The 26071-nt window shown below is 49.8% G+C and overlaps 7 protein-coding genes across 7 annotated transcripts; 2 read left to right on the top strand and 5 right to left on the bottom strand.

Moving 5' to 3' along the window:
- Nucleotides 1-61: 61 nt before the first annotated feature.
- HOO65_090112 (Actin cytoskeleton-regulatory complex protein END3) lies at nucleotides 62-1488 on the bottom strand (the record flags this gene model as incomplete). The annotated part of the gene is made up of 3 exons (XM_071004529.1): nucleotides 62-774; nucleotides 876-1110; nucleotides 1252-1488. The coding sequence occupies 3 exons, from the start codon at nucleotides 1486-1488 to the stop codon at nucleotides 62-64; spliced, it is 1185 nt and encodes a 394-aa protein (XP_070855998.1).
- A 560-nt stretch (nucleotides 1489-2048) lies between these two features.
- On the top strand, nucleotides 2049-3158 carry HOO65_090111 (uncharacterized protein; the record flags this gene model as incomplete). Its single annotated transcript, XM_071001605.1, has 1 exon — nucleotides 2049-3158. One exon carries the CDS (start codon nucleotides 2049-2051, stop codon nucleotides 3156-3158), a length of 1110 nt encoding a protein of 369 aa, XP_070855997.1.
- A 209-nt stretch (nucleotides 3159-3367) lies between these two features.
- HOO65_090110 (uncharacterized protein) lies at nucleotides 3368-5834 on the bottom strand (the record flags this gene model as incomplete). The annotated part of the gene is made up of 3 exons (XM_071004458.1): nucleotides 3368-4941; nucleotides 5488-5534; nucleotides 5611-5834. The coding sequence occupies 3 exons, from the start codon at nucleotides 5832-5834 to the stop codon at nucleotides 3368-3370; spliced, it is 1845 nt and encodes a 614-aa protein (XP_070855996.1).
- A 4790-nt stretch (nucleotides 5835-10624) lies between these two features.
- Nucleotides 10625-12162, top strand: HOO65_090109 (putative disease resistance RPP8-like protein 4; the record flags this gene model as incomplete). Its single annotated transcript, XM_071004516.1, has 2 exons — nucleotides 10625-10814; nucleotides 10937-12162. The coding sequence occupies 2 exons, from the start codon at nucleotides 10625-10627 to the stop codon at nucleotides 12160-12162; spliced, it is 1416 nt and encodes a 471-aa protein (XP_070855995.1).
- Nucleotides 12163-13799: 1637 nt separating this feature from the next.
- HOO65_090108 (putative double-stranded RNA/RNA-DNA hybrid binding protein) lies at nucleotides 13800-15689 on the bottom strand (the record flags this gene model as incomplete). Its single annotated transcript, XM_071001604.1, has 1 exon — nucleotides 13800-15689. The coding sequence occupies one exon, from the start codon at nucleotides 15687-15689 to the stop codon at nucleotides 13800-13802; it is 1890 nt and encodes a 629-aa protein (XP_070855994.1).
- A 773-nt stretch (nucleotides 15690-16462) lies between these two features.
- On the bottom strand, nucleotides 16463-17976 carry HOO65_090107 (putative guanine deaminase; the record flags this gene model as incomplete). The annotated part of the gene is made up of 2 exons (XM_071004519.1): nucleotides 16463-17631; nucleotides 17700-17976. 2 exons carry the CDS (start codon nucleotides 17974-17976, stop codon nucleotides 16463-16465), a joined length of 1446 nt encoding a protein of 481 aa, XP_070855993.1.
- A 1236-nt stretch (nucleotides 17977-19212) lies between these two features.
- On the bottom strand, nucleotides 19213-24874 carry HOO65_090106 (Fatty acid synthase subunit alpha; the record flags this gene model as incomplete). The annotated part of the gene is made up of 2 exons (XM_071004413.1): nucleotides 19213-24263; nucleotides 24346-24874. 2 exons carry the CDS (start codon nucleotides 24872-24874, stop codon nucleotides 19213-19215), a joined length of 5580 nt encoding a protein of 1859 aa, XP_070855992.1.
- Nucleotides 24875-26071: the final 1197 nt, after the last annotated feature.

Below are 26071 nucleotides of genomic sequence, written 5' to 3'. Positions count from 1 at the left end.
CTCTGTTCCTGTCTTTCTGTTCTTCGTTCTCTGTGTGTGTGGTGCGCTCTCTTTCTCTAGTCTAGGCGCGCGCTTTCTCATCCTCCAAGTCTCGCCTTAACTGCTCTAGTTCGGCCTGACGCCCGGCTAAATGTATCTGCAGACCGTCAACCTGCTCTTGTATAGTCTTGAGATCTTCCTGGACTCCCTTCAGGCTTGATCCAGAGCTGGATTTCGCACCTTCCTCTAGCTCCCGTAGCTGCTTACGCTTGTAGTCTAGCAGCTGCTCAAGCTCGCGCTTGACTAGTGCCGGCTTGCTATCGCGCTTGCCACCCTTGCGATCCTCAGCATCACTCTCCATGCGCTTGAGCTTTTCGTCCAGCTCGGCCAGTTGCTTCTTGAGACGCACTTCCTCCCAGTCTCCGGTCTTCTCGGTGGAGAAGTCGGTACCAGCAGTCTTGTAGCCGCTCCGCCCAAGACGAGTCAGATATTGGTCGCCAAACTTGGCCTTGCGACCGGTAGCTGTGGAGTCGTCGGCTTTGACAGCCCAGCGGGATGTGCGTTGGTTGTCAACATTGTAATCGATTTTACTGCTCTCGAAGGTGTGGCGAAGGGAGGCGGGAATATTGCGCGGAATGCGGTAACCTTCGTGGCGGTAATTAAGCATATGCAGAAACACGAGGCAGGCATCTTTATTGATGGCAGATGAGGCTGATGGGTTGACAAGGTTCCAGGCCGAGCGAATATCGGTGTCAGGAACATCGAGAGATTGGTACAGGTCTTCGAGGGCAGCGACTAGAGTAGAGAAAAGAAAGAAGCAGTTAGATACCAAGAAAGCTAACGTATACCAATTGAAAAGGAAATACAAGAAAAGAAGAGAAACATGGTAAACTCACATGATACCTCGCCGCGCATGTCGCGGTTCTCCTGGTAGATTAATTGGTATTTGCCCTTGTCCGCGGGGCTGATGTACCAGTCGAAGCCGTCCTTTAAGCCCAAGTCGTCCGAGTCGTCATCCACCTGCTCAAACTGCACCTGTTTTCCCGTCAAAGCGCGGCCAGCTTGGACTAGATGTGCCTTGGATTCAGGCACCAGCCAGTCGGGCAGTGATGCCGGTACATCCGAGTATTCCTATACGAGTCGCAAGTTAGTAAATCCAATACTATACTGCGTTATACCATGCCAGACTCTAGAGGGAGTGGTGAGGGGATAAAAGAAAGCTCAAGGAATGGGGGAAAATGAAGGCAAGAAAGCAAGGGAATTGAGACGCACGCCATTCAGAATATCGAAAATGAGACGCATTGCCACGCAAAACTCCTCAAAGTCGAGGTTTCCGTCATTGTCTACATCAGCCAAGTCCCATACTTTGGCCAGCTGGTCATCACGCAAGCCGCTGTTCTTGAGCACTGGACCGGCTTGCTCTCCAGTCAAGAACTTGCCACCACCAGTGCGCGTGGAGAAGATGTTCCAGTATGTTTCGATTTCGTGGGGTTCAATTTTGGGCGCCATGGTGGCTAATGGGTGAGAGAAGAGTAAACTAGAGAGAGAGAGAGAGAGAGAGAGGGAAGACGAGGCGAGACTAGGAAAGAAGGGGGATTGTTGTTAGTAGGCAATTAAGAATACAATATCAAACACAAAAAGGCAGAAGCGCTCAAATAGACAAGAAAAGAAAAGACAGAATCAAAGCAAGAAAAAAGAAAGGGTTTGATTGCAAATGTTTGGCAAAGTGTAAACGAATGGGAAGCTTACAAAGGTCCAAGTCGTACGTCAAGACGTGAAGCTGAGAAGGGGCCCCAGCCGGGCTTGTTGTGGCTGAGCGACGTCAAAATGTGGCGTTGGGGCAAGTGTGGCACAAGCACTCACTACAACTAATAAGTCCGCCTAACTAGGCGGCAACACATATATGTAACCCTAAGAAGTAAAGGACGTCAAACTATCTATGGAATAGCTGAACATTTTTGGCGGGGTAGCTCTTGCGCTACGTTGTGAAGCACGTTATTGCTGTTCTTTTTACACATACAAGTGATTGTATTGCTCGATTTTGCTCATTATTCGCACATCTTTTCGCTATGGCAACCTCACCGGAGACTGAGAGCCACTCACTTAAGACGCTATTTGCTAATGCCGAAGAACGGAAGCTCTCTATTGCCTCCCTCCAATACAACACACCGGAATGGACTGCTGCCTACACCGAGGCCCTCCAGGGCTTCACCGAATGTCTTCGCCTGTCTAGGGATATGGCTTTGTTCAGTTCCAACGAGACTATCGATGACTTGGCGACTGCAGACTTGCCGTTCCTCAGCATCCAGTACCATTTGGCTGAGATAACCCTAAAGACAGCCTTCACAACCCCCGAGGCCCGCGTGGGCGTTGTGCGTAAAGCGCGTGATGAATTCGAGGCTTTTCTTACACAGATGGACCATTACGATCTCCTTGGCGTGCAATATGCTGAGCAGTATCTACGCTTCCTTGACGACCGCGACAAGTTTAGTGCCATCGATGCTCGCGATCCTGCTGCCCGGCGCGATGCTAAAATGGCCAGCTTTGCAGCTGAGAAGCAGATACGCCAAAGACTGGCCACTCTGCGTGCTAACCCACGCTACGTAGAGAACGGCGGCGACGAGGATCTGGTGCGTGAGACATACCTCGCCAATTTGGAGCTGCAGATCCACGACGCCTTGCAGCAGATTGACAGCGTGAACCGTGAGCTTGATATCCTGGCCCAGGCTCCCCCGCGGCCACCGCAGCCACAGTCTTCAGGACCGCTAATGGCAGATGGCGGAGACCCACGGTCGCGGCGAACTGCATCTGGGAAGCCCGAAACCGATTACTCAGAGAGATTGGATGCGCCTCTGTCGCGCAATCCAGGGGGCCCTCTTCTTTCAAAGGCAGGAAAGCCACTACAGCCGTTCACGCTAGTGGGCAATCGCCAGGACCTGAAGAAGGGTGTTTTCAGACCTGGACACAACCTGCCCACCATGTCGATTGACGAGTATCTAGAGGAGGAAAAGCGACGGGGCAACATCATTGAGGGTGGAGGTGCGGCCAGCATGGTTAAGCCCGAACCAGACGAGGATAATGAGGAGAAGGCGGACGCGGAGACAATGAAGGCAAGAAAGTGGGATGACTATAAAGATGACAACCCTCGTGGAGCAGGAAACACGGTTAATCGTGGATGAAGGGCGATCGATGGGTGGATTTGGGGATGGAGAAAAGGGAAAGGGAAGTCAAGAAACTGGAACCACATATAGACATAAATAAAGAATGATACCAAGAGTCGAGAAGGCTAAGATCATTCACAAAGGTGTGGTGGTGATAAGGTATATGGTGTATAAAATGAAGACTATGAAGCTGGGTACTGATACGATACGATAAGCCGTCCTGCTAGCTAAAGCCTGGCTAGACTAAACTCCACTTGGATAGCTTGATTCATTAACTCCCCCCCCCCGTCACTGATATCTGCCATGACTTCGTCCAAATCGCCGTCACTACAGTATTTATCCTGGCTCGATGACGGCGATAGCACATCCTTATGCATGCTTTGGAGATACTCTCGCCTCATAGCTAGCACATTAACCCCTGTCTCAACAGCCTCCTTTAAGATATCTGCATCAATCTGGTCAAATAGATCAACTTGGCCGCCAAGATGGGCAATTTGGAGCTCACCGATGATTACACGCAACTCAAGCTCTATAACACGTCGTTGTAGTGCCCTGTATTCGCAGCTGCTTTCATTTAGGGCGGCCCCGTGGACTGGCTGCGGTCTGTTGATGTCGGGGCTTGATTCATACAGGTTATCTGCAGTCTCATCCTCGTCATTATCTCCGTCTTCGTTGCTACTTAGGGCTTCTACCTCTGTGTCACCTTCTTGGGGCTTTGATACATCGTCATATCTCGTCACGCCCTTGACCTGTGTTTCCCCTGATATCCGTGCAACATCAGCTTCGTCGCGGCTTCCCACACGCTGAACAGCAGCAGAAATGAGGGCTCTTCGCATAGCTGTGGTTGATGTTTCACTGGGCCCAGATGGTGGCGGTTGTAATGGTATGATGTTGACCAGACTTTTTAGATGAGAAAATGCGTCTTTCACGGCATTCCGCGCTGCGTGAGTATAAGAGTAGCGGGGAGAAGCGTTATCGTCGAGGTGGGGGAGGACACCAGGGCTATTTTCACGAGGTTCTTTGTTGATATCGGCATTGGCATCGCTATTGCTAGTGCTACTGGCTGACTGGCTATCTGCTGCACTGCCCAAGGAAGGCTCACATATAGACATGGCACAAAAGGAAAGCCGTGTTAGGGACCACGGGGGGACACTATTACAAGGCAAAAAGTCCTCATCGAGGACGTTCTGAGCGGGCGGTGACTCTTCTCTTGGCAAGTTGCCATCACTATAGGCTAGTGTATTGCTGTCGTCGATATTTATATCCCATTGCTGGCTGCCTAAGCTTCCTGACGAGGATGAGAAGGGCACTACTGACGAGTTTGAAGACATTGAATGGGCGAGGATCTGTGTAGCTTCAATCTGGGCTAGCTTGTCTAGATCTTCAGAAGTGGGGCTGGCACTTCTGTCGTCACTGTTGTTACTATCGCTGCTACTACTGTCATCTGTCTTTTTTCTGTTCTCTAGACGGAACACATTGATAAAGCCAGCCGGAGAGGTCAGCTCTGAGTCGGGAATAGCACAGGTTCCGGCAGCGGATCTGTTAGTGGTTGTCATGTTAGGGGAATATCCAGACTTGTGGGGAGGCGAAGGAGAGCGAAGGTGAAGCCTTGGATCATGCTGATTGTCGAGAGAGCCGTTTAGACCTGGCGGAGAGAATTGAATTTCTTGCTCTTGATTCTCGGAAGGATGGAAGTCCATCACGACTTCCTCCCTTTGCTGCTCGCCGCCATTGGCAAAGGGAACCAATGACCTATACGAAGAAGAGGGCTGGGCGTGACTTGGGGCATTGCTCCCAGTGGCTGTTTCCGGAGACACTAGCTAAGTGCTAAGGGAGCGGCCTGGGGAGAGACCCTGATATCGAGAGAGTAGACTATTGGAGCCAGGGTTTGAAGTTGGGTTGATGGTGTTAGTGTAGGTGAATGGTCGGCCGTCACGCCGAGGCGCGGACCGGCCAAAAGGGAAGTTATCGCGTAGCATAACCTTGGGAAAAGAGACTACTTATCAACAAATGGAGCAAGTGATAAGTAAAGATTGCTACTAGGGCTGCTGATGGGGAGTTTGTGGTTTTATACCAGTGCTAACTATAGGCCTGAGCACGGCTACGCTTGTAAGTGGCTAGTCTGAGCAACACACACCGCTTCCTATCTAGAATATCATCCAAAGAATGTCTTGCTGTTTCTGGCAAACACTGTATCAAAGACCCCGTCATACTGTCTGAATCACATTGTATCTCTCCTGTCTGTCCCAATCCTCCACGGTAATAGCTTGAGGATATCCGGCAGGCTTATTTTCCTGTAGCTCTACCTCATTAGGTATTTCATTGTTCACCACGCCTTTTGGCTCACGAATGCAAGCTAGAATAAACCCAGCAGTTATAGTAATCATAAGCATCCTAGGTGAAATCAGTAATAGGATCTTTCAAGTACTTGCTCACTTTACTCCCCTCTCCGCTGTTTCTGTAGACTCACCACGTCAATGCAGCTAACGAAGCTGCAACCGCAAGACCGATAGCATATTTGTCGCTATTGTGCCACTTGCGTATATTTAGGAATGTTGATGCCACAGATGCTGCCCATGCCCATGCCACAAGCCAGAGGATAGTGTCTAGCCCAAGGGCAGCAACGACGGCAAAGCGACAATAGACGTGACGGGCGCTCATTTCAAGTGCGATGGTGATTCCAAGGACAAACATTGTCAGAAGTGCCTAGAGTATACACCACGAGGGATGGATGTGGTGAGCCTTTGTGATTTTGCTTTTACTCAAGGCAAAAAGGGAAAGAAAGAACATGGACATACGTTGAATATGAGAAATCCACCTGGCCCGCTTTGGCCGTATATCGCATTTCCAAGCAGCGAGACGCTGTAGCACGATGCAACTAGAACTCCAAGGCTCAGGATCGTAGCTGCGTATCGGGCAATGTGTATCCACTTGGGAAGGGGCGGGGGGCCAATGGCCAGGACTCCGGGGCGGGTGGCAGTAGTCATTGAGATGATGAAGTCTGGTCGGTGGGGTCAGCAGGCCCAAATAAGAGAATTCTGAAGGGCACTATGATAGTGGCTATGCGAGCCGACTGCGAAGCGGAATGTCGATAGTTTTATATCAACTGTCTTGGGCTCGTCCCACCACGTGAATATCGGTGTCGTTTGTTGCACAGAGACAAAGTCGTTGTTTGTCTTGAGCGCTACCCCTTTGGCCTCTGCCATAGGACTAGAGCAGACTAGACGAAAAAGTAAAGGGCAAGCTGCCAGAGGTGTCCTGAACTGACTCATTATCGAATAAGCATTCCCATTCTTCATCTGAGATCCTCTTTTTCTCCGAGCCTTTTGCTCATAACAGACACTGATGGCTTCAGCTTGAGTTTTTATTTGAGCATACTTTATGGCTGCCAAGGTCACGGAGACGACAATGCTGAGCTTGAGCTGGCTTTTGGATCCATTGGTAGATTTTGTGAGGGTGGCGATAGATTTGGGATGATTGAGGCGCACTTGCGCCCAAGTAAGCGTATTAATCACCTACAACTCTGCCGTCATCATGGATCATAAAAGGGGAAAGAAAAGAGGGACGTAGGTCCCGGTCCGTGCACTATCAAAGCACAGTCTCAGACGTGAATACACACCCCTTGGGCTGCGGTAGTGCTACGGCGATTAAGAGTTGGTGATCGCAATAGACGCGAGAAGGGGCAAATAGCTAGAGGTTACCCCCGAAGCTAGGAAAGAACTGGTTCAAGGCTTCACAGCCTGCTCTTTTGTAATCGGCAATGGAATGAGACCAAAGGGAGGGCAAAGAACGGAAACACTTGTCGGGTTCTCAGTACTTTAGAATATCTAGAAGGAGGGGAGAAGCCAGGCCTCGAACGTTTGCAAGGGAGGGTTCAACAACTATAGGCTTGCTAGACTTTTAATGTCACATCGTCAACTATGCTAGAGCTCTCTACCCCAAGTCTTCTAGACTCTTTTGCTGCCTTGGTGCCGTCTTTAATGCAGCTTTGGCTCTGTCTAGTTACCTTTTGGGTCGTGAATCACAGTGTGGTAGAACAAAGTTAGTATGAGTGTTAGTTCGTGAAAGATGTTGAAACCCGGGCTCAGGGCTTCAACTCTTCTCCATGCATCGATCCACCTTCCTTGGTAGCAATATGAGATAAGCGCCGGCTGTTAAAAAGAGCACCAATCTCATTGCGAGTACTAGAAACTGATGTGTTGCTCCCATGCCGTCTATCATTCTAATGTGTACTTTACGAGACCCGAGCGTGCAGCGAATGCCAGAGCCTTTATCAAGACATAGCAGCAGCTTTGAAATACATGCAGAGATAGCCACAAAAAGTAAGCATGTTCAAAACGCTGAAAGGATGCATGCTATACTGTAGTCGTGCGATTCGTCCCAAGTAATTAGAACGTCATAAAACAGTGACCCAAGCTCCCCATATCGTTTAGAATTGTGGTCTGCATACACCGCGATGCCATCCTAGCTTTGGTATCGTAGTCTAGCTGAGCAACAGTTCGTTTAAGCCTAAGCACGATATCTAGCAGCACATATAGCTAAAAGTACAGGCGCTCAGTGTAGGGAGTATCCCTTCACATCCAACGACGCGCGGGTTTTTGGGAAAGGGAAGATAGCGGACTGGCTGAGGGACCAGGGGTTAAAATGCTATCAGCGGAACTAGAGGCTCACGCTATAGGCGAGCATTGGCAGCGTACCAAAAAGATCTTGCATCAGGGCTTGTCTTCACCATTGCTATCGCTATCAAGTTGCCGCGGAAGCAGAAAAAGCAGAAGTGGTGCTGATGCCAAATTCGGGAATGATAAATGGCTAAAGAAGGAAAAGGCCAACGTGATCAAACCGATAGAGTCGAATGGGCGATAGCTAGCAATTCATCTGCCTGGAAGATAAACAAGCGTTAGAAAAAAGTAGATTAGGTGGCTAGTCTTATGAGATCAAACAACAACCGTTTTTCCAAGGAGAAGGAGGCAGGCACTACAAGGCTTTTTGCTTCATGTTATGCGCACTCGCTTCAAAAGGGTATTCTGGCGTTTGAACGCTGTCATGACGAACATTCAAGTAGTAATTTGGGGCCAGCCCTAAGCTAGTAGGATGAATGCACGGGCGTCACACCAAAGACTTCTTGTTGCAGTGCAGCAAGTCACGCTAAAAGAAACCAGTCATATTACTAGACTGCAAGCTACCTGCCTACCTTGGACCGCCTGCTCGGTAGCTGGCGCATAGCCCTCAATGACTAGGCATTAGCTGTACATGAATTAGACACAGGTACACAGAGCGCATCTAGCCGTGCACAACATTAACACCATGCCGTCTGAGTGTAAAATACAGAGTAATGTGCTATGATTCACCTATGCTTTGTTGGTTCGATGTTGTGGTAGGCATGTTCAAGGGACCTCGCGTGGGCGTATGTAAAAAGTAGCGAATAACCGATGGGGAACTGCTAAGATTATGGGTTGGTGGACGAGTGCTACCACCGGTACTAGTTAGATATGCAGGAATGTTGTTTATGAAGGCCTTTTCACTGTGCCTAAGATAGACACGACGACCAGGCGAAGTAGTGCAACGATGCGGTCCTATCGTCTGAGCCACACCTAGCCAGACACTGGATGCAAGCATGCGCGCATTGGGCTAATAGCAAAGGACTGGGCTTTTGCAGGTGCTTCCTTTGAGGGAGAGCTGGCTGTGGTTGGAGGGCAAGCCCACTGTAGTTATAATAAACAAGCCCAGTGCAAGTGTGTCTGGATAATGACGCTCATCATTGATACACGTTACACTTGTCGAGTCTAGATTCTTTGTTCTTTGTTAAATGAAAGAAAATCGCTGCACAAGGTCGAAGTTGTCATAAATGGAAAGTGGGGCTAAGTAGACCCCAGCGTTACACGAGAGCCAAGAGCGACCCACAAAGCAAAATTTGCCCTGAATTCAAGGCAGAAATGTTTTTTGGTGGTAGAGGGTTTGGGCAAAATGAAGAAGCTCCAAAATCATGAACAGGGCACCCAAAGCTATATCTGGATATGAGCGCAAGAAGGCTTTGGCCCTCACCGCGTGCATCTCAACCAGCACGCGCTATCGAGCAGCAGAAAAGGCGACGGGGCAAGCACAAGACAAGTGTGGGCTGCGGGAGGATGCAGGCAAGGTGTGGCAGTTCTCAAGTCTCCATCCAGCACGAGAAGCAGAGACGTGGCCAGAGAACGCCAGCCCAGAAGGCCAGAGATCCTGGCGGGGAATTTCACACATCTATACCACGGTGGCCCCTGCTTAGCCATTTTTCTTCGCACTTCGATCTAGCTTTGCTTCGTTGATATGGTGGCTATATTTGCATTTGGTAACCTTTCGCATGCACCTGAACAGATGTGGTAAAAGGAAAACCACCCGTCCTACTTATCTAGTTTATGAGAAGGCCGAGAGTGAATCGCCATTCTCAGAATAGCGCCCCTGAGACCGAAATCGTTTTTCTCGGTAGGAAGCAGCGCGAGCGATCCCTCCAGTGCTGGTTCTTGGCTACAGTATGCCAGAAAGGCTCATCTGGCTATTGGCCATATCCAAACGTGCTTTCCTCCCTTCTTTTCTCCATGTCCAGCGGCCATCCTTATTATTAATCGAAAAAACATCCTGGAGGCGCGCTGGCCTGGAGTTGCTACCGTTGGCCAAATGTTTATGTTCATCTCTTGATAGCTTTCGCTGGATGACTCCCCTTTGAAGGCGGGTTGGCAGACAGAGCATGTACTTGTAACCCCCGGGTTCTACTACTTTTAGCTGCCATTGCCATGTAGCATAGGGCGATCTCATGTACTAGTCGATGCCCTTTGAGCCAAGCCACTATCATGATTCCTGTTATTGCCAGCCCCTCCATTTGGCAACGGCTAATTGCCCATTGGCCAAATCCCCTCGTGTATGCATACATAACCTCGTCTAGTGTGGCCCAGCCGCTGCGATCTCATCCTTACACCACCACACATATCCCACTCACCGGTCCTCCATCAGCCACTGCTCTTCTCTGCGTGTAAGCACTGGCTAGTTGGCAGGTAGCACCATGTTAATAGTTTGGAGCCTAATATTACAGTCTTCATCCTCAGCCAGTGTGACGACTGTATCACACCAAAAGGCTCTTTCGTTTATGTCGTCATGAATATCGGTGTGCTAGCTTAGACTTTGCCTCAAAGCTGCAATGCCTTTCAGACCACATATGTGTATGCCGTTTCCCAGCTAATAAGAGTCAAGTGGAGAACACACTGCTCAAGACGCTCTCTCCCACACATAGTTCCACTCTCTAGATGCAAGCCCTCTTTCCTCTGTTCCTATGTCATCAAGCATATGACAACCCATTTCTTGCTATCGCCTAACGAATGAATTACTCCCTGCTCCATCAAACATAGAGCATGCAGACGAGCCTTTCCCAACTCATTCATATCCTTCACCTTCAGCCTTGTTGCTCTCTCTACCTTGCCCTTTATTGATTCCACTAGGTTACCAAACAGAACAATATGAATTCGCCCTCCTACTCCAGCATAGACCTCCAGTCTGAGGATATGTCTCCTACGACTCCCACCCAGATTCCCGTTAGCATGTTTGCTAGCACATCTGCTGAGTCGTCCCCCAGGACGTCCATGGATACATCTACAGATACGCCCCTTTGGACACCCCCTTGGACGCCCTCTCGGACACCTTCTCCAGGTACATTGCCTTGATATCGACGCACAAGAATAAACTCGATGGTGTTCGAGAGCTAATATGTCGCGTGACAGTTCCCCCATCCATTCATTACATCCCGTTTAGTGAAAACCCCTTTTTTGTAGGACGGGAAGAAATCCTCTCTACAATAAACAATAGACTCTTTACTAGCGCCGGCTTTCAGAATGTTGCCCTCATGGGCTTAGGCGGCATAGGAAAAACCCAGGTAGCCTTGAGCTTTGCACATTGGGTCAAGAAAACCAAGCCTGATTATTCCGTCATATGGCTTACAGTCACTAGCATGGCTGACTTTCACAGCTCCTGCCAAAAGCTTGTCGAGCATTTGGGCATACAAGACGCCAACCATCAAGACCCGAAGATGCTTGTGAGGCATTATCTGGAAACCGATCAATCTGGAAAATGGCTCCTCGTCCTCGATAGCTTCGATGACGCCAGTTTGTTTTATGCCATTCCAACACAGGATAGAATTTGCCATTTTCTTCCCCAAAGCGAGAACGGACGGGTTCTCCTCACCACTCGATCCAAGACGGTTGCCTGCGTCGCCGTTAGAAGTAGAGCTAGTACAATAAAGCTTGACGAAATGACCCCTGAGGAGTCGGCTACCCTTTTTCTTCGGTCTCCAAACATCAACGCACAGGTCCATACCAGTGACTTGATAAACGACCTCGTCAAAGAGCTCGGCCACATCCCCCTAGCAATCATGCAAGCAGCAGATTATATGTCGGCGCGCAACATGTCGATTTCCGAGTATCTACAGCTCTTCAGGGGCAGAGAGACTGACAGAATCACCCTGCTTGAGTATAGCCATGTTGATGAAACCTACCATAGCCCTTCCCAAGGCGCAGTAGCCACTGCCTGGCGTAGTACACTCGAGCAAATCAGGAAAGAATCTGCGGATGCAGTGGCTCTGCTTGAATTTATCGCGCAAATCGACTCCAAATCTATCCCCAAATCTATTTTTCCGCAGTTTGAAACAGAACTTGACATGATAGAGGCTACTGGAATGCTGCTACAACACAGTTTCCTGAGCAAACTCAAAGCTCCTGGGCTGTTTGACATGCCTATTCTTGTGCACTGCGTAGTTCAGCAATGGTGCAAAAGTCTGGGGAATAGTGAAAAACAAAGACTCGCCGTACTTGAGCACATAGTCCGAGTGTTTCCGGATGTACGCCGCAAGGACCCTGAACTGTGGCAGCAGTACCTACCCCATGCACGCCATGTTGTCAAACGCGACAAGGCCATCTCCAGAGATGCTTGCACCCTGGAATCCAGGATAGCGCAATGCCTATTGGAAGACGGGAAGACCGGAGAGGCTGCTGGGATTTCTTAAGTATACAGTTCTAGCGAGAAATGAGATTCTATATACTACCAAGCCAATAAAACATACAAAGCGCCCATAATACCCTATCCGCCAGTTCTTTGACTTGAGCTTCAGCTTGAACAGACTCACTATCTTCTGCGATCACCATAGCCAATCAGCACTGGACTCCTTCAGAACGGACCCAACCATAAAAACACCACACATCCATTATGGTTGTTTCAATTGACGTCATCCAGTTTGGTACATATACACGCTTGATTTTATGTCTATCCACTACTATTTATGCAACACGACGGCGTCAGACGAAAGCACGCACAGTAACGATATAATATTCTAGAACAGCTCTAATTGGTCAGTGATTGCTGCAAGATTGCATAGACGATTCTGAGTACTTGCTGCGACTTTTAAGATCTGACTTTTCCATCTGTAGACTACCTGATGACGACCACGCGTAAGCTAGTCTAAAGGGCTGCCAGGGATAGGCCCCGGCGAGTTTGTCCTTCTGTTTCCACATTGTGTAATTCATTTTGTTGGTGGCCGGGAGTAGAACTTCTTCGGCACTTCCTCATGGAGCCCTCCTCAACGTTTGCTTTCGATTCTGCAAAAATTCCTCCTCCCATCCCTTCTATCTTGCTCCTCCTTCCCACTCATTTTCGTCCTTGTCGTCCCCTTTCTCGTTGTTATTCATCCGGTTTCGAGGTTGGCTGCGTCATATTAGGCTGCCTGTGTCGCGAACACTCCCCTGTAGTTTCTAGTAGCAGCGGCCTGCCTCTCCGCATGTCTTGAGGCGGGTTGCCCCCGTGGTGTCCGGACGGCTCGTCTCGGCTCAGACTCTGGTTTTTGTACGTCCTGGATGGACCTCAGGTTGCAGCTTAACAAGACGTGTCCCGTCCGTGTTTTTAAGGAGCTTGTCTGCAATTCTTAGCTCCATAGTCTCAGCAATGCCTTGTATGTCCACCAGTGGTCTCATTCTTTTAGCGAGTTACATGCCATGCATCCAAGTGGGCAGTCGTGTCTCCATCGCTCATGGTATTTTTCAAAGTCTCCATCGCCAGTTCTAACAGCGAGGATGCGACCCAGCTCCGTCCTGGTGAGGCCCGCCCTCCTGTGGCCCGGACTTGCTTCAAAATTCAGGTATTGTATTGTATTGTATTGTATTATTTTACGTCTACCTACCAATTATTTCGCGGTAATACGACGGCATATTCCGGACAGGAGCCGTTGGCTGATGTCAGCTTCCCGTGACTCCTCCTGGGCGGTCAGCAATTGCAGGTTTGCTTGGATTTCGGGCGCCTCCTATGACTTTTTAGGGTCCGGCGCTTGGGCCAGGATGGCTCTCTGTCCAGCATTGCCCTAGGGCGTGCCTGCGGGGTTCCAGGTATTTTTGGTCTGCGACGACCGCGTGTAATCTAGTCTAAAAGGCCGCCGGCTATCGGCACGGGGGGTAGGCCCCGGCAGAGTACAGCGGTTTTGTCCTTCCGTATGCATGGCTGCTGCCGCATCATTTTTAATATTTTTCCCGTTCTGCTGGTGGTTGGTAGCAGAGCTCCCTCCACACCTTCTCACGGAGCCCTCCTCGACATCTCCTTCCTGTCCTGCGAACGTTTCCTCCTCCTATCTCTTCTCTCTTCCCCTTCCATTCTCCCTCAACTTCGCCCTCCTCGTCCCCTTCTTCGTTGTTGCCCTTGCTGTCGTGGAGTTGGTTGTGTCATCCTAGGCTGCCCTGGTTGTGGTCGCTCCCCTGTCGTCTGCGGTGGCAGTGACCTGCCTCTACGCGTTTCTTGAGGGGGGGCTGCCTCTGTGGTGTCCAGACAGCTCAGCTCGGGCTCGGGTTGTTGTTTCTCTTTAAGGAGCATTAGGTTGCGGCGAAGCACGTTGGCGACATAACTTGTCGCTTTCGTGTTTTTAAGGAGCTTGTCCGCGAACCTTTGGCTCCATGGTCTGGGTAGTGCCTTGCAGGTCCACCAGTGTCCTCGTTCCTTGGCTTGGTTGCAGGCTCTGCATCCAAGTGGGCAGTTGTGTCCCCATCGCTCGTGGTATCTGTCGAAGTCTCCATCGCCAGTTCTAGCCGCGAGGATGTGGCCCAGCTCTATTCTAGTCAGCCCTTTGTAGCGGGAGTTGCGGAAGGGGGGTTCAGTGGAGACGCCGGTTCCAAGCGGACGGTATCCTTTTTGTTCTTTCCACCACCCTTCGTAGTCGAGACGTAGCTGGTCTCTTCTCCATCTCCGTGCTCCTGCAAGGCTGAAGCGGTGTTCCGTTACCAGTCCCTGGCTTCCTAACTTGGCCTGGGTATCGGCTAGCTCATTGCCTTTGATGCCCATGTGTCCTGGGACCCATAGCACTCGGGCGAGCCTTCCGGGTGTCTTGTCTGCCCAGGCTTTTAGGATTCGTCTGGTTTCGTCTACCGCTTCCTGTGATGTGCTGTTTTTGGTGGCTGCATTTCGGAGTCGGTCCACAACTCCTCTGTTGTCTAGACACAGCCAGATTTCTCCAGCTCCTTCGCGAGCTGTTGCTCGCTTAGTTGCCTCGAGAGCGCCAACTGCCTCCGCATCTGCCACCTCCATCCACTTTCCTAGAGCTATGTGGTTTGCTTCTTGGGTAGCTCCGTCTTCGATGATAGCCCATCCTGCGCCCGCGTTGCCACTTGCATCTTTCGATCCGTCGGAGTACGCGACGAGCGTTCCTGGTAGGGTATTCTCTACCTCTGCCTGGTGTCGCTTCGCTTCCTCCTCTTTGCTGAGCCACGTTCGGGGCGCCATGTCCGGTCCTTCCAAGAGCGGCCTCAACCTAGTGTGTTTCTCCATTTGCGCTGGGAGGAGTTTGCGTAGCCTCGCCACCACTGGGTTGAAATTTGGCCCTCTCAGAATGTGCCTATCATCTAGTGTGTGCCACCGTATGGCTTCCCTCCTCTTTTCATCCTCCAGGAGGATTTCGAAAGGAGGAATGCCTGCGGCATGGTGTAAGCATTCCCTTGGTGTCGTACGGTACATGGGGAGAGCTGCTCGGAGGCACTTCCTCAGCGAGATGTTCAGCTTCTCTGCTGCCTCTTTTGTTGTCTCTAGCCCAGACCAGGCGCTCGCTGCAAAGAGCGCTTTGCTCACGGCGCAGGCCCGTACCGCTGTGAGCATGCTCTTTGTGTCTGCTCCTTTGTAGCAGCCGGCTAGATACCTCAAGCCATTTGCCAACCGGTTGACACTCGCAATGACCTTTGCGATGTGCTTGTTGAAGAGAAGACTCGAGTCCAGGTGCAGTCCGAGCCATCTCATTGATTCTTTTGCCGGGGTCGGTTTGTACGTGCCTAGGCCTTCCACGGTCACGGATGGGCTTCCTGCAATCCTCCTTCTGCCCTTGATGTGTAGAAGCGTTGACTTTCCCTGGTCTATTTCTAGACCGTTGAGCGTGGTCCACTCTACCACTTCCTTCATGATGACTTCGATTGAGCTGCTATTTTCTGCGAAGTCTCGCCCACTGACCACTAAGGCCCCGTCGTCTGCATATCCCAGTAGCGGGGGGATGTGTTTGTAGAGCGGTGCCATGAAGAGCATATATAGCACTGGGGAGATTGGCGAGCCCTGCGGGAGAGAGCCTCCCACGAGGGTTGTAGTTGTTTCTTCGGCGCGGATGCTCGCCTCTCTTCCCTCCATGAAGCTTCTGACCCATCTGCACAATTTTGTGGGCCATAGGCACTCCACCATCCTGCGTTCCATTCTCTCCGGGTCTACCGCGTCAAAGGCTCCTTTGATGTCGAACGTGAAGATTGAGGTTACCTTCTTCCATTCCTGGGCTTCCTCTATCTTCCCACGGAGGTCAATAAGCAGGTCCGTTACCGCCCTTCTCGGCACCGCACAGATGTAATTTCTAGGGATGATTTCCCTATCAATCGCTTCCTCTGCGAGCCTTCTCGCTATTGATCTTTCCAGACCCTTCCCCAGCGTGGGGATTCAAAATTCAGGCTCCGAAATTTTGACTATTTATAACCATATAGCACCGGTTTTAAATATGCAACAGGCCCTATGGCGCAACGGTAGCGCGTTTGACTCCAGATCAAAAGGTTATCCGTTCAAATCGGGTTGGGGTCAGCCGATGTTCACGCATTCATTTTTGCAGGCAAAACCGTCACCTCTTTTTAGTTGTCATAGCTTTTTTTTTTTTTTTTTTTCTGTTATTTCATGTAAAAGTCAGTTAGCTACCGTCGTATTACGGTGTAATACCTGTAGGTAGACGTTAAATAGTACATACATACATACAGTTAGCTAGCTGCATTAGTATTAAACACTGATCACCATCCCCTACACCCTCTCCTTAGCTTCTATTTCCGCTGGTGCACAAGACGGCCCTTGACCCACACCTTCTTGCAGTTTCGATCATCGCCATTGTACAACCACTTGGCCACTATCTCATCCCAGGACTCCCATCCAAAGATATCCACGTTTCCCGCTTCACCACCATCTTCTTCACGGTCTCCTAATTCTGTAATTGTGGCCAGCTTGATTTGGATTGCATCCCAGTGCATTCCCACCGCAAACGAGCCCACCCTGTCCTCCATGCCCATGACAATTGCACCCCCTTTGGTCGCCAGATACAGCACTTCCTCCACAGTCAACTTGCTGCATTCGCGCTCTTTACCCTCAGCCATTCCCATGGCGACATGGCGCGATACTAAAGCCGCCTGGCGCGCAGCATCTAGCACGCTAGGTGAATATCCACCGCTCATATCAGTACCAAGGCCTACATCGATGCCATGATTCCACAGCCAGCGGATACGAGCCGTGCCGCTAGTAATGGAAGTGTTGCTGCACGGGCAGTGGGAAATCTTGCTACCACGCTGGGAAATCAAAGCCGCCTCCTCTTCCGACAGCCAGATTCCATGTGCAAGTATAGTCCGTGGCGTCAGCAACTGATTGTTTTCGTAGACATTTGTGTAGGATCCCGCCTCCGGGAAGAGAGAATCAACCAGCTCGCATTCAGGCTTATTTTCCGAGATGTGAGTTTGCACGGGAAGGCCGGTTTCAGCAGCAATTTTGCCCAAGGACGTCATTGAAGCACTGGAACAGGAGGGCGCAAAGCGCGGTGTCAAGATTGGCTTAATGATTTCGTATGTAGGATCTATTTTGCGAATGTAGTCGATACTTTTCTCGGTGGCAATCCGCGCAGTCTCGGCAGACTCATCTCGATAGTACTCAGGGCACATAGCGGCATTATCCATGCATACACGGCCGATCAACGCCCGCTGACCAAGAGACAGACACACATCAGCCAGCACATTAGTAGACTCTGTCGACTGGGTTGCAAAATACGAAGCAGCAGTTGTACCGTGTGACAACGTCCGGCGCACACAGGCCGTATATACGCGCTGGGCCTTAGCCCTATCGGCGAGACTGCTTTCGAGGGGAAAAGTGTACGTATCAAGCCAGTCTAAAAGTGTAGACTTGCCAAATATTCCCACATTGGGATACTGGGATGCGTGAACATGAGTATCTGTGACTTATTAGCATGCATCTAGAATAGGGCCAATCTGCCAGCTACCGCCGCCTTTTCAGGCTTACCTATCAAGCCTGGAAAGAAGAACTGCTTGTCTGACGTCACAGTCACTTCAACATCACTAGGTGCCCATTTCAGCCTTGGCAGTAGTTCAGCCTTTGCTTTAGCCTCATCACAGTCTTTCTCAATAGCTAAAATCACGCCCTCTGATGATACAGCCACAGCCGTGTTATGCCAGTAGTCCAGCTCCTCGCGGGATTTACTATGTATAAAGTTTCCCAGAAAGAGCTGGTGTTGACGCTGTGGTTTCTTGCCACCAAGATCGGATGCCGACGAAGCCATGGCAAAAATGAAAACAGGGGGTTTGAGAGAGAGGGAGAGAGGAGCAATATGAAGTCAAAGTGCCAGAATCAAAAAGAAAGCAATGGAAGTAAACTTGCCAGGACTAAGGAATAGGGTTATAGGAAAGGTGGTTTTCTAGTAAAGCAACTTCCGTATGCAAAGGAAAGAAAAAACAAGAAGGCGGAGATACAAGCCTGCCAACAACTTTCAGCTGCTCTCCAACAAAAACTTCTTCAGATGAAGGGAAACCTGGCCCTTTATACCTGTCCTTTTGAGCAAGTGGATATAGCAGGTTTATTGAATGCTTTTCTTAGTCATCCAGCTTTATCAACCCGCCTTCTTTGTTGTTGTAGTGTGTAAGGATCGTACAACAGTGTTGCCTGTTTCACAACGACAGGCTTGAGGATCTTTGTGGCCTCGTATAAGATAGATATTGGGATGGAGAAGCAAAAAAACGACCTCGTGAGACGGCAAGTTTGCTGTTACAATAGAGAGGTAATAAACGAAAGCAAGTCTAAAATAAAGCTGACCGTGGGAAAAATACGCTATCAAAGTCAAATGCGGCCGTCGATCACCCTTACACTTGTTGTCTTATCCAGCCAGCCCCTTTTAGGTACAAGCCATGTTACTGATACACACCTCCCTTCTTTTTTTTTCCCACTTACAACAATAAGCGTATTCTCTGGCAAGATAGGGACAAGGTAATGTATGTACGCCGGAAACCGTAGGAAGAAAGCCTTGCCAGCTAATAAGCTAAACTCAACAAAGAAACCGTAGTTCCGCATACCCACAATTACGACATATTCAGCTTATCTATGACATGCTAAGGGTTAATAACCCGCGCGTCACATGTAAAAGAAACAAAGTCTTGGATTTAGATATCAACACAAAACTACCAGAACATATTTTTACATCTCGTTGACCACCATGTTCATCAACTGAATAACTTCAAGCAGAAATTTCTATATTGGCTTTCAACTATTTTATACCACACAAAAAGCAAAAACGACGCACAAAATCGGGCAAATAGAAAAACACAAGAAACAAAAACATGATGACGTAAAATATAAACCATCAACCCAATAAATCAACCGTACAAACACCATCTCTTTTCTTGAAAGCCGTTTGTTACCCAAGAAGCAAGAGAAGTCAAGCCAAAAATAATGGCGAGGGAGAGAACCCGAAGGAAAAGGGGAAAGAAAAAGAAGAAAGCCCGTGAACCAAAAAAGTTATAACTTAAAAGGTCGACACGGCAACAGCAACAGCTTGTGTCTCAGAGTGCGAAATTGAGACACTCACACTCTTGACGCCTGCCTTGGAAGCGGCAGCAGCAGCCCCACCGCTCAGCTTGACTGAAGGGGCGCCAGTCTCGCTACGCACAATCTCAATCTCCTTCATAGCAGCACCGCCACCCTGAGACTCAACACCCAGAGACTTAAATACAGCCTCCTTAGCACTCCACCGGCCAGCAAAAGAGCTCTGGGGGCTAGAGGCACTGCGGCAGTAAGCAATCTCCTCATCAGTGAAATTGCGTTCAAGGAAGGTATCGTTGTCGATATTGATCGCTGAAATATCCTCAACATCAACGCCAACCTTGTTGTTCTCTGACTGCACACCCTGAGCCAAGACCTCCATCATCTCGTTAGTCTCCCGGTTCTGGGCAGTGGTCGGAGTCTTCTCAGAGAGCTTCATAAAGTTGCTAGGGAAGTTAAGCTCGGAGGTCTTCTTATCCTCGGTCACGCGGGCATCAGGGTTCAGCAGAACAGAAGTAAGCTGCTCGTCAGTGTAAGGAGAGTGAGACTTGGCAACAAAGATGCTGTTGTTGATGAGGCCATTGTGGAAGTAGCGGTAAGTCTTCTTCTGGCGAGACTCAAGACGGTTTGTGTAGTCCTCGTAGGTAGCCTTGTCTAGGACAGCAAACAGGTAGCGGGGGTGAATACCAATGGCCTGGGCGCCCTTCTGGCCAAAACCGAAAGAAGTGACCGAGAAAGCCTTGATACCATCAGTCTGGATACTGCGGCTAGGGTAAACAATCATATCAAACTTCTCCATAACCTCGTCCACATTGTCAGCATTGCGGTTGCCTGGGACTAAACCGGTGTTCAGAACTTGGAGACAGCCGTTCAGCATCCAAGCACCGGCAGCACCCTTGGGGTGGCCAGTCAAGTACTTCTGGAAAATGCCCATGACCGCATTACCCTTCTTGCGGCCCAGATGCTCCAGCTGCTGGCATATGACAGAGGACTCGTTCTTGTCGTTAGCCTTGGTTGAGGTACCGTGGAAAGAAGCAACATCAAGGTCATCAATAGTGAGACCCCAAGTAGCCAGGGCACCACGCAGGGGAGCAATCGAAGGATCCTTCTTCCAGAAGTGGTTGCCCAAGCTGGCAAGAACTTCGGACTCCTGGCGAGCAGCCTCCTTGTTGATATGGGCAATGCGCTCGCTAGTGTACTCCTTTTCATCAATATCGGCGCCTTGAGACTTAATAGCCTGCACCTCATCATACACGTACTCCAGCTCAGATTCTTGCCACTGCTTGATCTGCTTCTTGCGAAGCTCAATCTGGCGACGGCGGTAGTTGATATCCAGCATAGGCGAGGGGAACTTGCCAGCATGCTCGCGAGCAGTAGTCAGGACACCTTGGCCAGGGGCAGGCACAGAGCGGCCAATCTTGTCAGAGGCAGTAGTGGTAAGGGCAAGAACACCATAAATAGGAACACCCATCTCAAGGGCCAGCTTAGCAGTCATGATGATCTGGATACCACTGCCCTGAGATTCCATGAATCCGTTACGGGTAGTGGTAGTAGGACGAGACATCTCCTTAGGTGTGCGACCATGGGCAAACTCGTCAACAGCATTGCTAGTGGCCTTCATGTTGGCAAACTCATAAGAACCCTCCTCGCCAAAGTCATCGAAACCACCAACCAGGCAAATGCGGGCCTTACCCTCAACAATGGTCTCGTAACCAATGTCAACGGATTCAACAGCAGTAGCACAAGCACCAACAGGGGTCTTGATGGGACCAGAAGACGAGAGCAGAAGCATGTTCACCCACGCACTCATGGTGTTGATGAAAGACTCCTGAAGAATATCATTTTGCAGAGGTTGATCCTGGAAACGAGCCTTGTGCATGCCACGCAGAGCAGTAGAACCACCCATACCGGAACCAATGCAGTTACCAACATCGGAGACGTGGACATATTTATAGAACTCGTAGGGGTCGGTAATGCCGGCGGAAAGCAGAGCTTCAGCAACACCCACTAGCACAAATAGAGAGACGGGATCGACCTGGCTGATTATGTCATCGGGAATACCGTAGCGCTTGGCATCCCAGCCAGTAGGGATTTGGCCAGCAACCAGACGATCGAAGCGAAGAGCCTTGGGAATCCAGAGAGAAGCACCCTTCTTGACACGGACAGTATACTCACCAGACTCAGGGATCTCAAAAATCTCAACCTTCTCGCCATGTTCACGCTTGAACTCCTCGGCGGTTTCCTTGGAGGACTCAAAGGGCTCCAAATCCTCCTCAATGACGACCTCGTGGAGAAGCTGCTTCTTGTTGGGGTCGTAACCATCAAACAGCTCAGGTTCAATGAGACGAATACCACTGTGTTCAAGGATAAACTTCTCGTATTTGGACTTGATATCCTTGTCATCGACAGGCTCGCCAGACTTGGCATCAACCCAGCCAGAGTAAGGCTTGCCCTTGATGGGGCCGTTATGGTTTTTAATCAAACCCATGATCCAGGCCATTTCAACGCAGCCCTCCAAAGAAAATTCACCGTAAGCTTCCATCTCCCAACGGGTACGAGAGTTACCCCAGGGGCCGACCTCAGCAAAACCAGTGACTACAACGACCTTTTCAAGATCAACCATGCCCTTCAGCTTGGCATTGAGAGGAGCAATTTCAGAGTCCCAGTCCAGCTTCTGGGGGAAGTCAAACTTGATGTTGGCACGAGGCTGCACAACCTTGCGCTTGAAAAGCGCTTCTGAATCGGCACCGTTGACAACAGTGTTCTCAATGGCAGTCTCCTTGGAAACAGCCTTGCGAACCTCACTAGTCTGCATAATATCAGAACGGAGCTTAGTCATGATCTCATTCAGGTTGGGGATGAATTGAAGACCTCCATTGAGATCAGCGAAAACAGGCTCATTCTGGCAAAGGTCAACAATGGCGGGGGACATGAGACCCAGAAGGTTGAAGGCCATTTCCTGCTGGGAGAAAGTACGAACGCCAAAAGCCTCGACACCCTCAGCAACAATATTGTTGCCGTTCATCAGACCAGTACCACGAGTCCAGCCAATCACAGCACCACAAATGGTGAGGTAGTTGGCCCAAGATTCCGAGTGCCAACGGTTGAAGAGGGTTTCAAGACCCAGCTTAGACTCTGAGTACAGACCATCATTACCGAAAGTACCGTGGTTAGGTGATAGAGGAAGAACAACTTGGGCAGGGCGTGTCTCAAAGCCACGCTCATGCTTCTGTCTCTTGACAGCACCCAACAGACGCAGGAGGTTGGTCAGCATAATGCGGTGAGCCAGCTCAGACTTGGAATCCAGGTCATCAATCTGGCGGCCATTCTCGGAAATAGCAGCAAAAGGAACAATGTAGTCCAGATCCCAGCCTAGACCGTTCTTAGGATCGTAAATGTAGTCAACGAGAGCCTCAACATCCTGCTTGCTACCCTGGTTGAAGGGAACAACAATTAGCTGCGAGCCACGGGAACCGTAGCGTGTGTACATAGACTGGTAGTACTCTGTAACTTCACGAGAGTAACGACTAGTAGTAACAATGACCTTCGCACCACCGCTAATCAGGCCCTGAAGGACCTCGGAACCAATGGAGCCAGCGCCAGCGCCAGTCATGAGAGCATAGCGGTCCTTGTAGGTGACACCATCGCGAGCAGCCTGAGCCAGGCAATTGAGATACTGGCCAGTAAGCTTCTTACTGTAATCCCATCCACCGTGGTGAGCCTTGCGCTTAAGGTGCAAAAATGGTATGGTTTCAACCTTGCCCTTATTACCAGACATAGCCTTCTTGATGTGCTTGCCGTTGTCCTTAGGGATGATTTGACTTTCGTTCATGGCCAAGGAGCGCAGAACTTCGCTATAAAGGGTCTTGATTTCAAGCTGCGAGGTCTTTGACATCTTGTGCTGCTGTTTGATCAACTTGTAGATGCGCTGAAGGTCATTCTGGACCTTGGTGCGATTACCATACTCAGAGATTTTCCCACCCTCACTCATCTGCTGGACATAATGTTCAAGTTTACGGCAGCTAGCACGAGGCACCTCTTCATAGTTAAGGTTGCCCTTCGCATCAATGGTAGTGCGGGGACCAGTGGGAACAGCAACATCCTTGTAGTGGGGAGCCGCATTAAGAACGTCACGGCAGTTTTCGATAAGTTGAGCACCCAATTCCTTGGCAAGCTTGTATGTCTCACCACGCTCGGTAGGAACATTGTCAATGTGGTACTGCATGAAGTCAAGGATAGTCGGGCTAGAGCGGTTCATGATGCGGATACACTGAGAAACAATCTCGCGGTCAACGACCTGCAGGCGGCCAAAGATGATGTCGTAGTACATGGTCAAGCAGTCCTGGCGAGCCCAGTTCCATGACGAGTCGTAAACGCGGGCCTTGAGGGGACTAAATGAGGGGGTGATTCCTGAAGCATAGAAATCACCATGCTCGGCATTCCACAGGTCAATCTGTGACTGCAAAACCTTTTCAGTCTGCTGGGCATTGATAAAAGCCTTGTCTCCAGCCCGAAGATCCATTTTGAGATAGCGGGCCAGAAGCTCTAGTTGCTGCTTGAATAGTGCACGCTGATCCTTGGTCAAAGCATCAATAGCGGCGGGGTCCATCATCATACCGCCAGCACCACCAGCGGCCGGGCCGTCAGCAGAGGCAGTAGAAAGACTGATTCCAGAGTTTTTAGCGTAGCTTTGAGTTACATTGTCCAAGAAAGCCTTGGCATCGCCCTCCGATCCTAGACGAGAGGGCGGCTCCATAGTAAGAGCCAAAAGGAGGGCACCGTCCTGACGACCGGATCCCAATCCCCAACGAGACTCCAGGTATTTTCTTGTGGCTGTAATGTTGAAACCACCAGGCATCTTTGATGATATCAAGCGAGCAATAAGACTCTGGGATTGTTTGCCGAGCTGGCCATCAAACGTGGCCTGCATGGCAGCACCAAGTTCATCAAGAGGGGTATCTTCGGGCTTCTCCGGCGTCGAACCAAATTCTTTACCAAGATCACCGAGGATCTCATTTTGGAGAGTAGATTTACCTAAGGCAAAGAAGAGAAACGTTAGAATCGAGAAGAATTGATATATCTCAGGTGTTGAATGTCAAAAGATTGTACAACTCACCACCAACAAGATCTTTGATGGCTTTGCCTAGCGGCACATCAAGAAGGGGCTTCTTGAGCTTTTGGGCGACCAGAGCGCGCACAATTTCAATTGCTTGAACGGGAGCATCAGCAACCGCAGCAGCGGGACCGGCACTAGAAGCAGGGGCTGCGGCAGCAGCCACTGGTGCGGCTGCGGCAGCAGCAGGAGCAGCAGCCGGAGTATCACTACCAGAGGCAGTAGCAGGGGCTTCCGGTTCCTCTTCAACAGGGTCAACATCGTAGTAGATCTCCTTGGCGTCCTTGTTGTAGCAAAGAATTTGACGCTGTACTGACTTTGCGGCATCAAAGGCTTCGTACTTGCTAGCCAATGTCCGCTTAGCCATCACACCCAGAGTGTCGGCAGGACCAACCTCGACGATTCTCTCAGCTGTCTTCTCGGCGAGGAACACATCTTGGGTCTCAATCCATCTAACAGGCGAGGCAAACTGATACGCCAGAAGCTCAATGAGCAAAGTGTGGGCGAGCTCCTGTTCGACTTCGGGCCGCATTTTGTCGAGATTCTTTTGTGGAGGGAGAATTCTATTAGGAAAAGATGGGGGTGCGTATGGAGGGGTTGCTAAATGGAGGCCAATTAAGTAAGGAAATCTCTAGGGGATGAAAAATCGAGAGAGAAAGAAAAAAGTACACACAAGGCTCAGCTTCCGCTGTTTCTCAAGCCTTGTTGTTAATCGTAAAAAAAGAGGGAAAAAAAAAGAGAAAAAAGGAAATAGAAGAGGTAACAAGAAGATCGTCGACAATTGGACGCCAAGGGGTATCAGAGAAGAGGGAGAGGGAAAGAAAGAACAGGACAAGGCTTTAGATTCAAAGAAAGCTCCAATGCTCACAAGGCCACCACAGCGAAGGCAAGCAACCACCCAAGTTTTGTATGGGAAGCTGACAGGGCCGATTAAAGATTTACAGGGAAGGAGAGGGCCGATAAAGCGGTAATCAATGTCTAACTACTGTTGGCTCAAGGGTTTATGAAAACAGGAAATGGTGAACAAAAGATACACACAACAAGCAATGTAGGCAACAGGCCACGACCAACCATGGCAAAAAAGTTGAGGCAGCGTTTGATTGGGAAGGGTAGTGGCCTTCAATCCAATGGCCAGCCTCTCCCCAAAAGAGAACGATAATGCAATTACTTCGTTGAGAACTAGAGCACACTAAAAAAAATTACCCATAAATTCTGCGTTCAATGCTTTTTCAAGGGCAGGCAAGGTGTTGGTTCAGAGAAGTGTATAACACACATGTACCTTCTCGATGTACCTGTGTACTTGATGTGGTGTGGGTGGGCAGATGTCAAGAGCTTTCAAAAGAAAGGTCATTTTCCCAACCAGAAACACCAGGCACTAGTCCATAACTGGAAGTAGGCATAATAAGAAGCATGCTTCATGGGCCTTGTGCCCCACATTTTTCATTGGGGCATAAAATACACACCTCACACTCATTGTACCTGCTAGGACCCACTGTTATGCTAGCTGCTGCCCTTGAGCCAGGAAGAATTCCCGACGGTTCCTTTTTCAAGTGAGTTTATTAGGGTTTAGTTGATTCTTCAACAACTTAGAAATAACTGCCTAGAATATTAGAATATTACTCTAAGTCTAAGCAATACACAATCATTCTATGCAATGTTGTTACATTTGTTGGCTCAAGACATCAAGCTAATAAAGTCAGAAGCCATCAGCTTACCTGTTGCCTTGTGC

Source organism: Ceratocystis lukuohia, assembly GCF_044167205.1.
Source record: "Ceratocystis lukuohia strain C4212 chromosome Unknown Supercontig9_pilon, whole genome shotgun sequence".
NCBI classification, from domain to species: domain Eukaryota; kingdom Fungi; phylum Ascomycota; class Sordariomycetes; order Microascales; family Ceratocystidaceae; genus Ceratocystis; species Ceratocystis lukuohia.
Note: the sequence above shows the minus strand (reverse complement) of the source record. Positions and strands in the feature narration are given on the sequence as shown.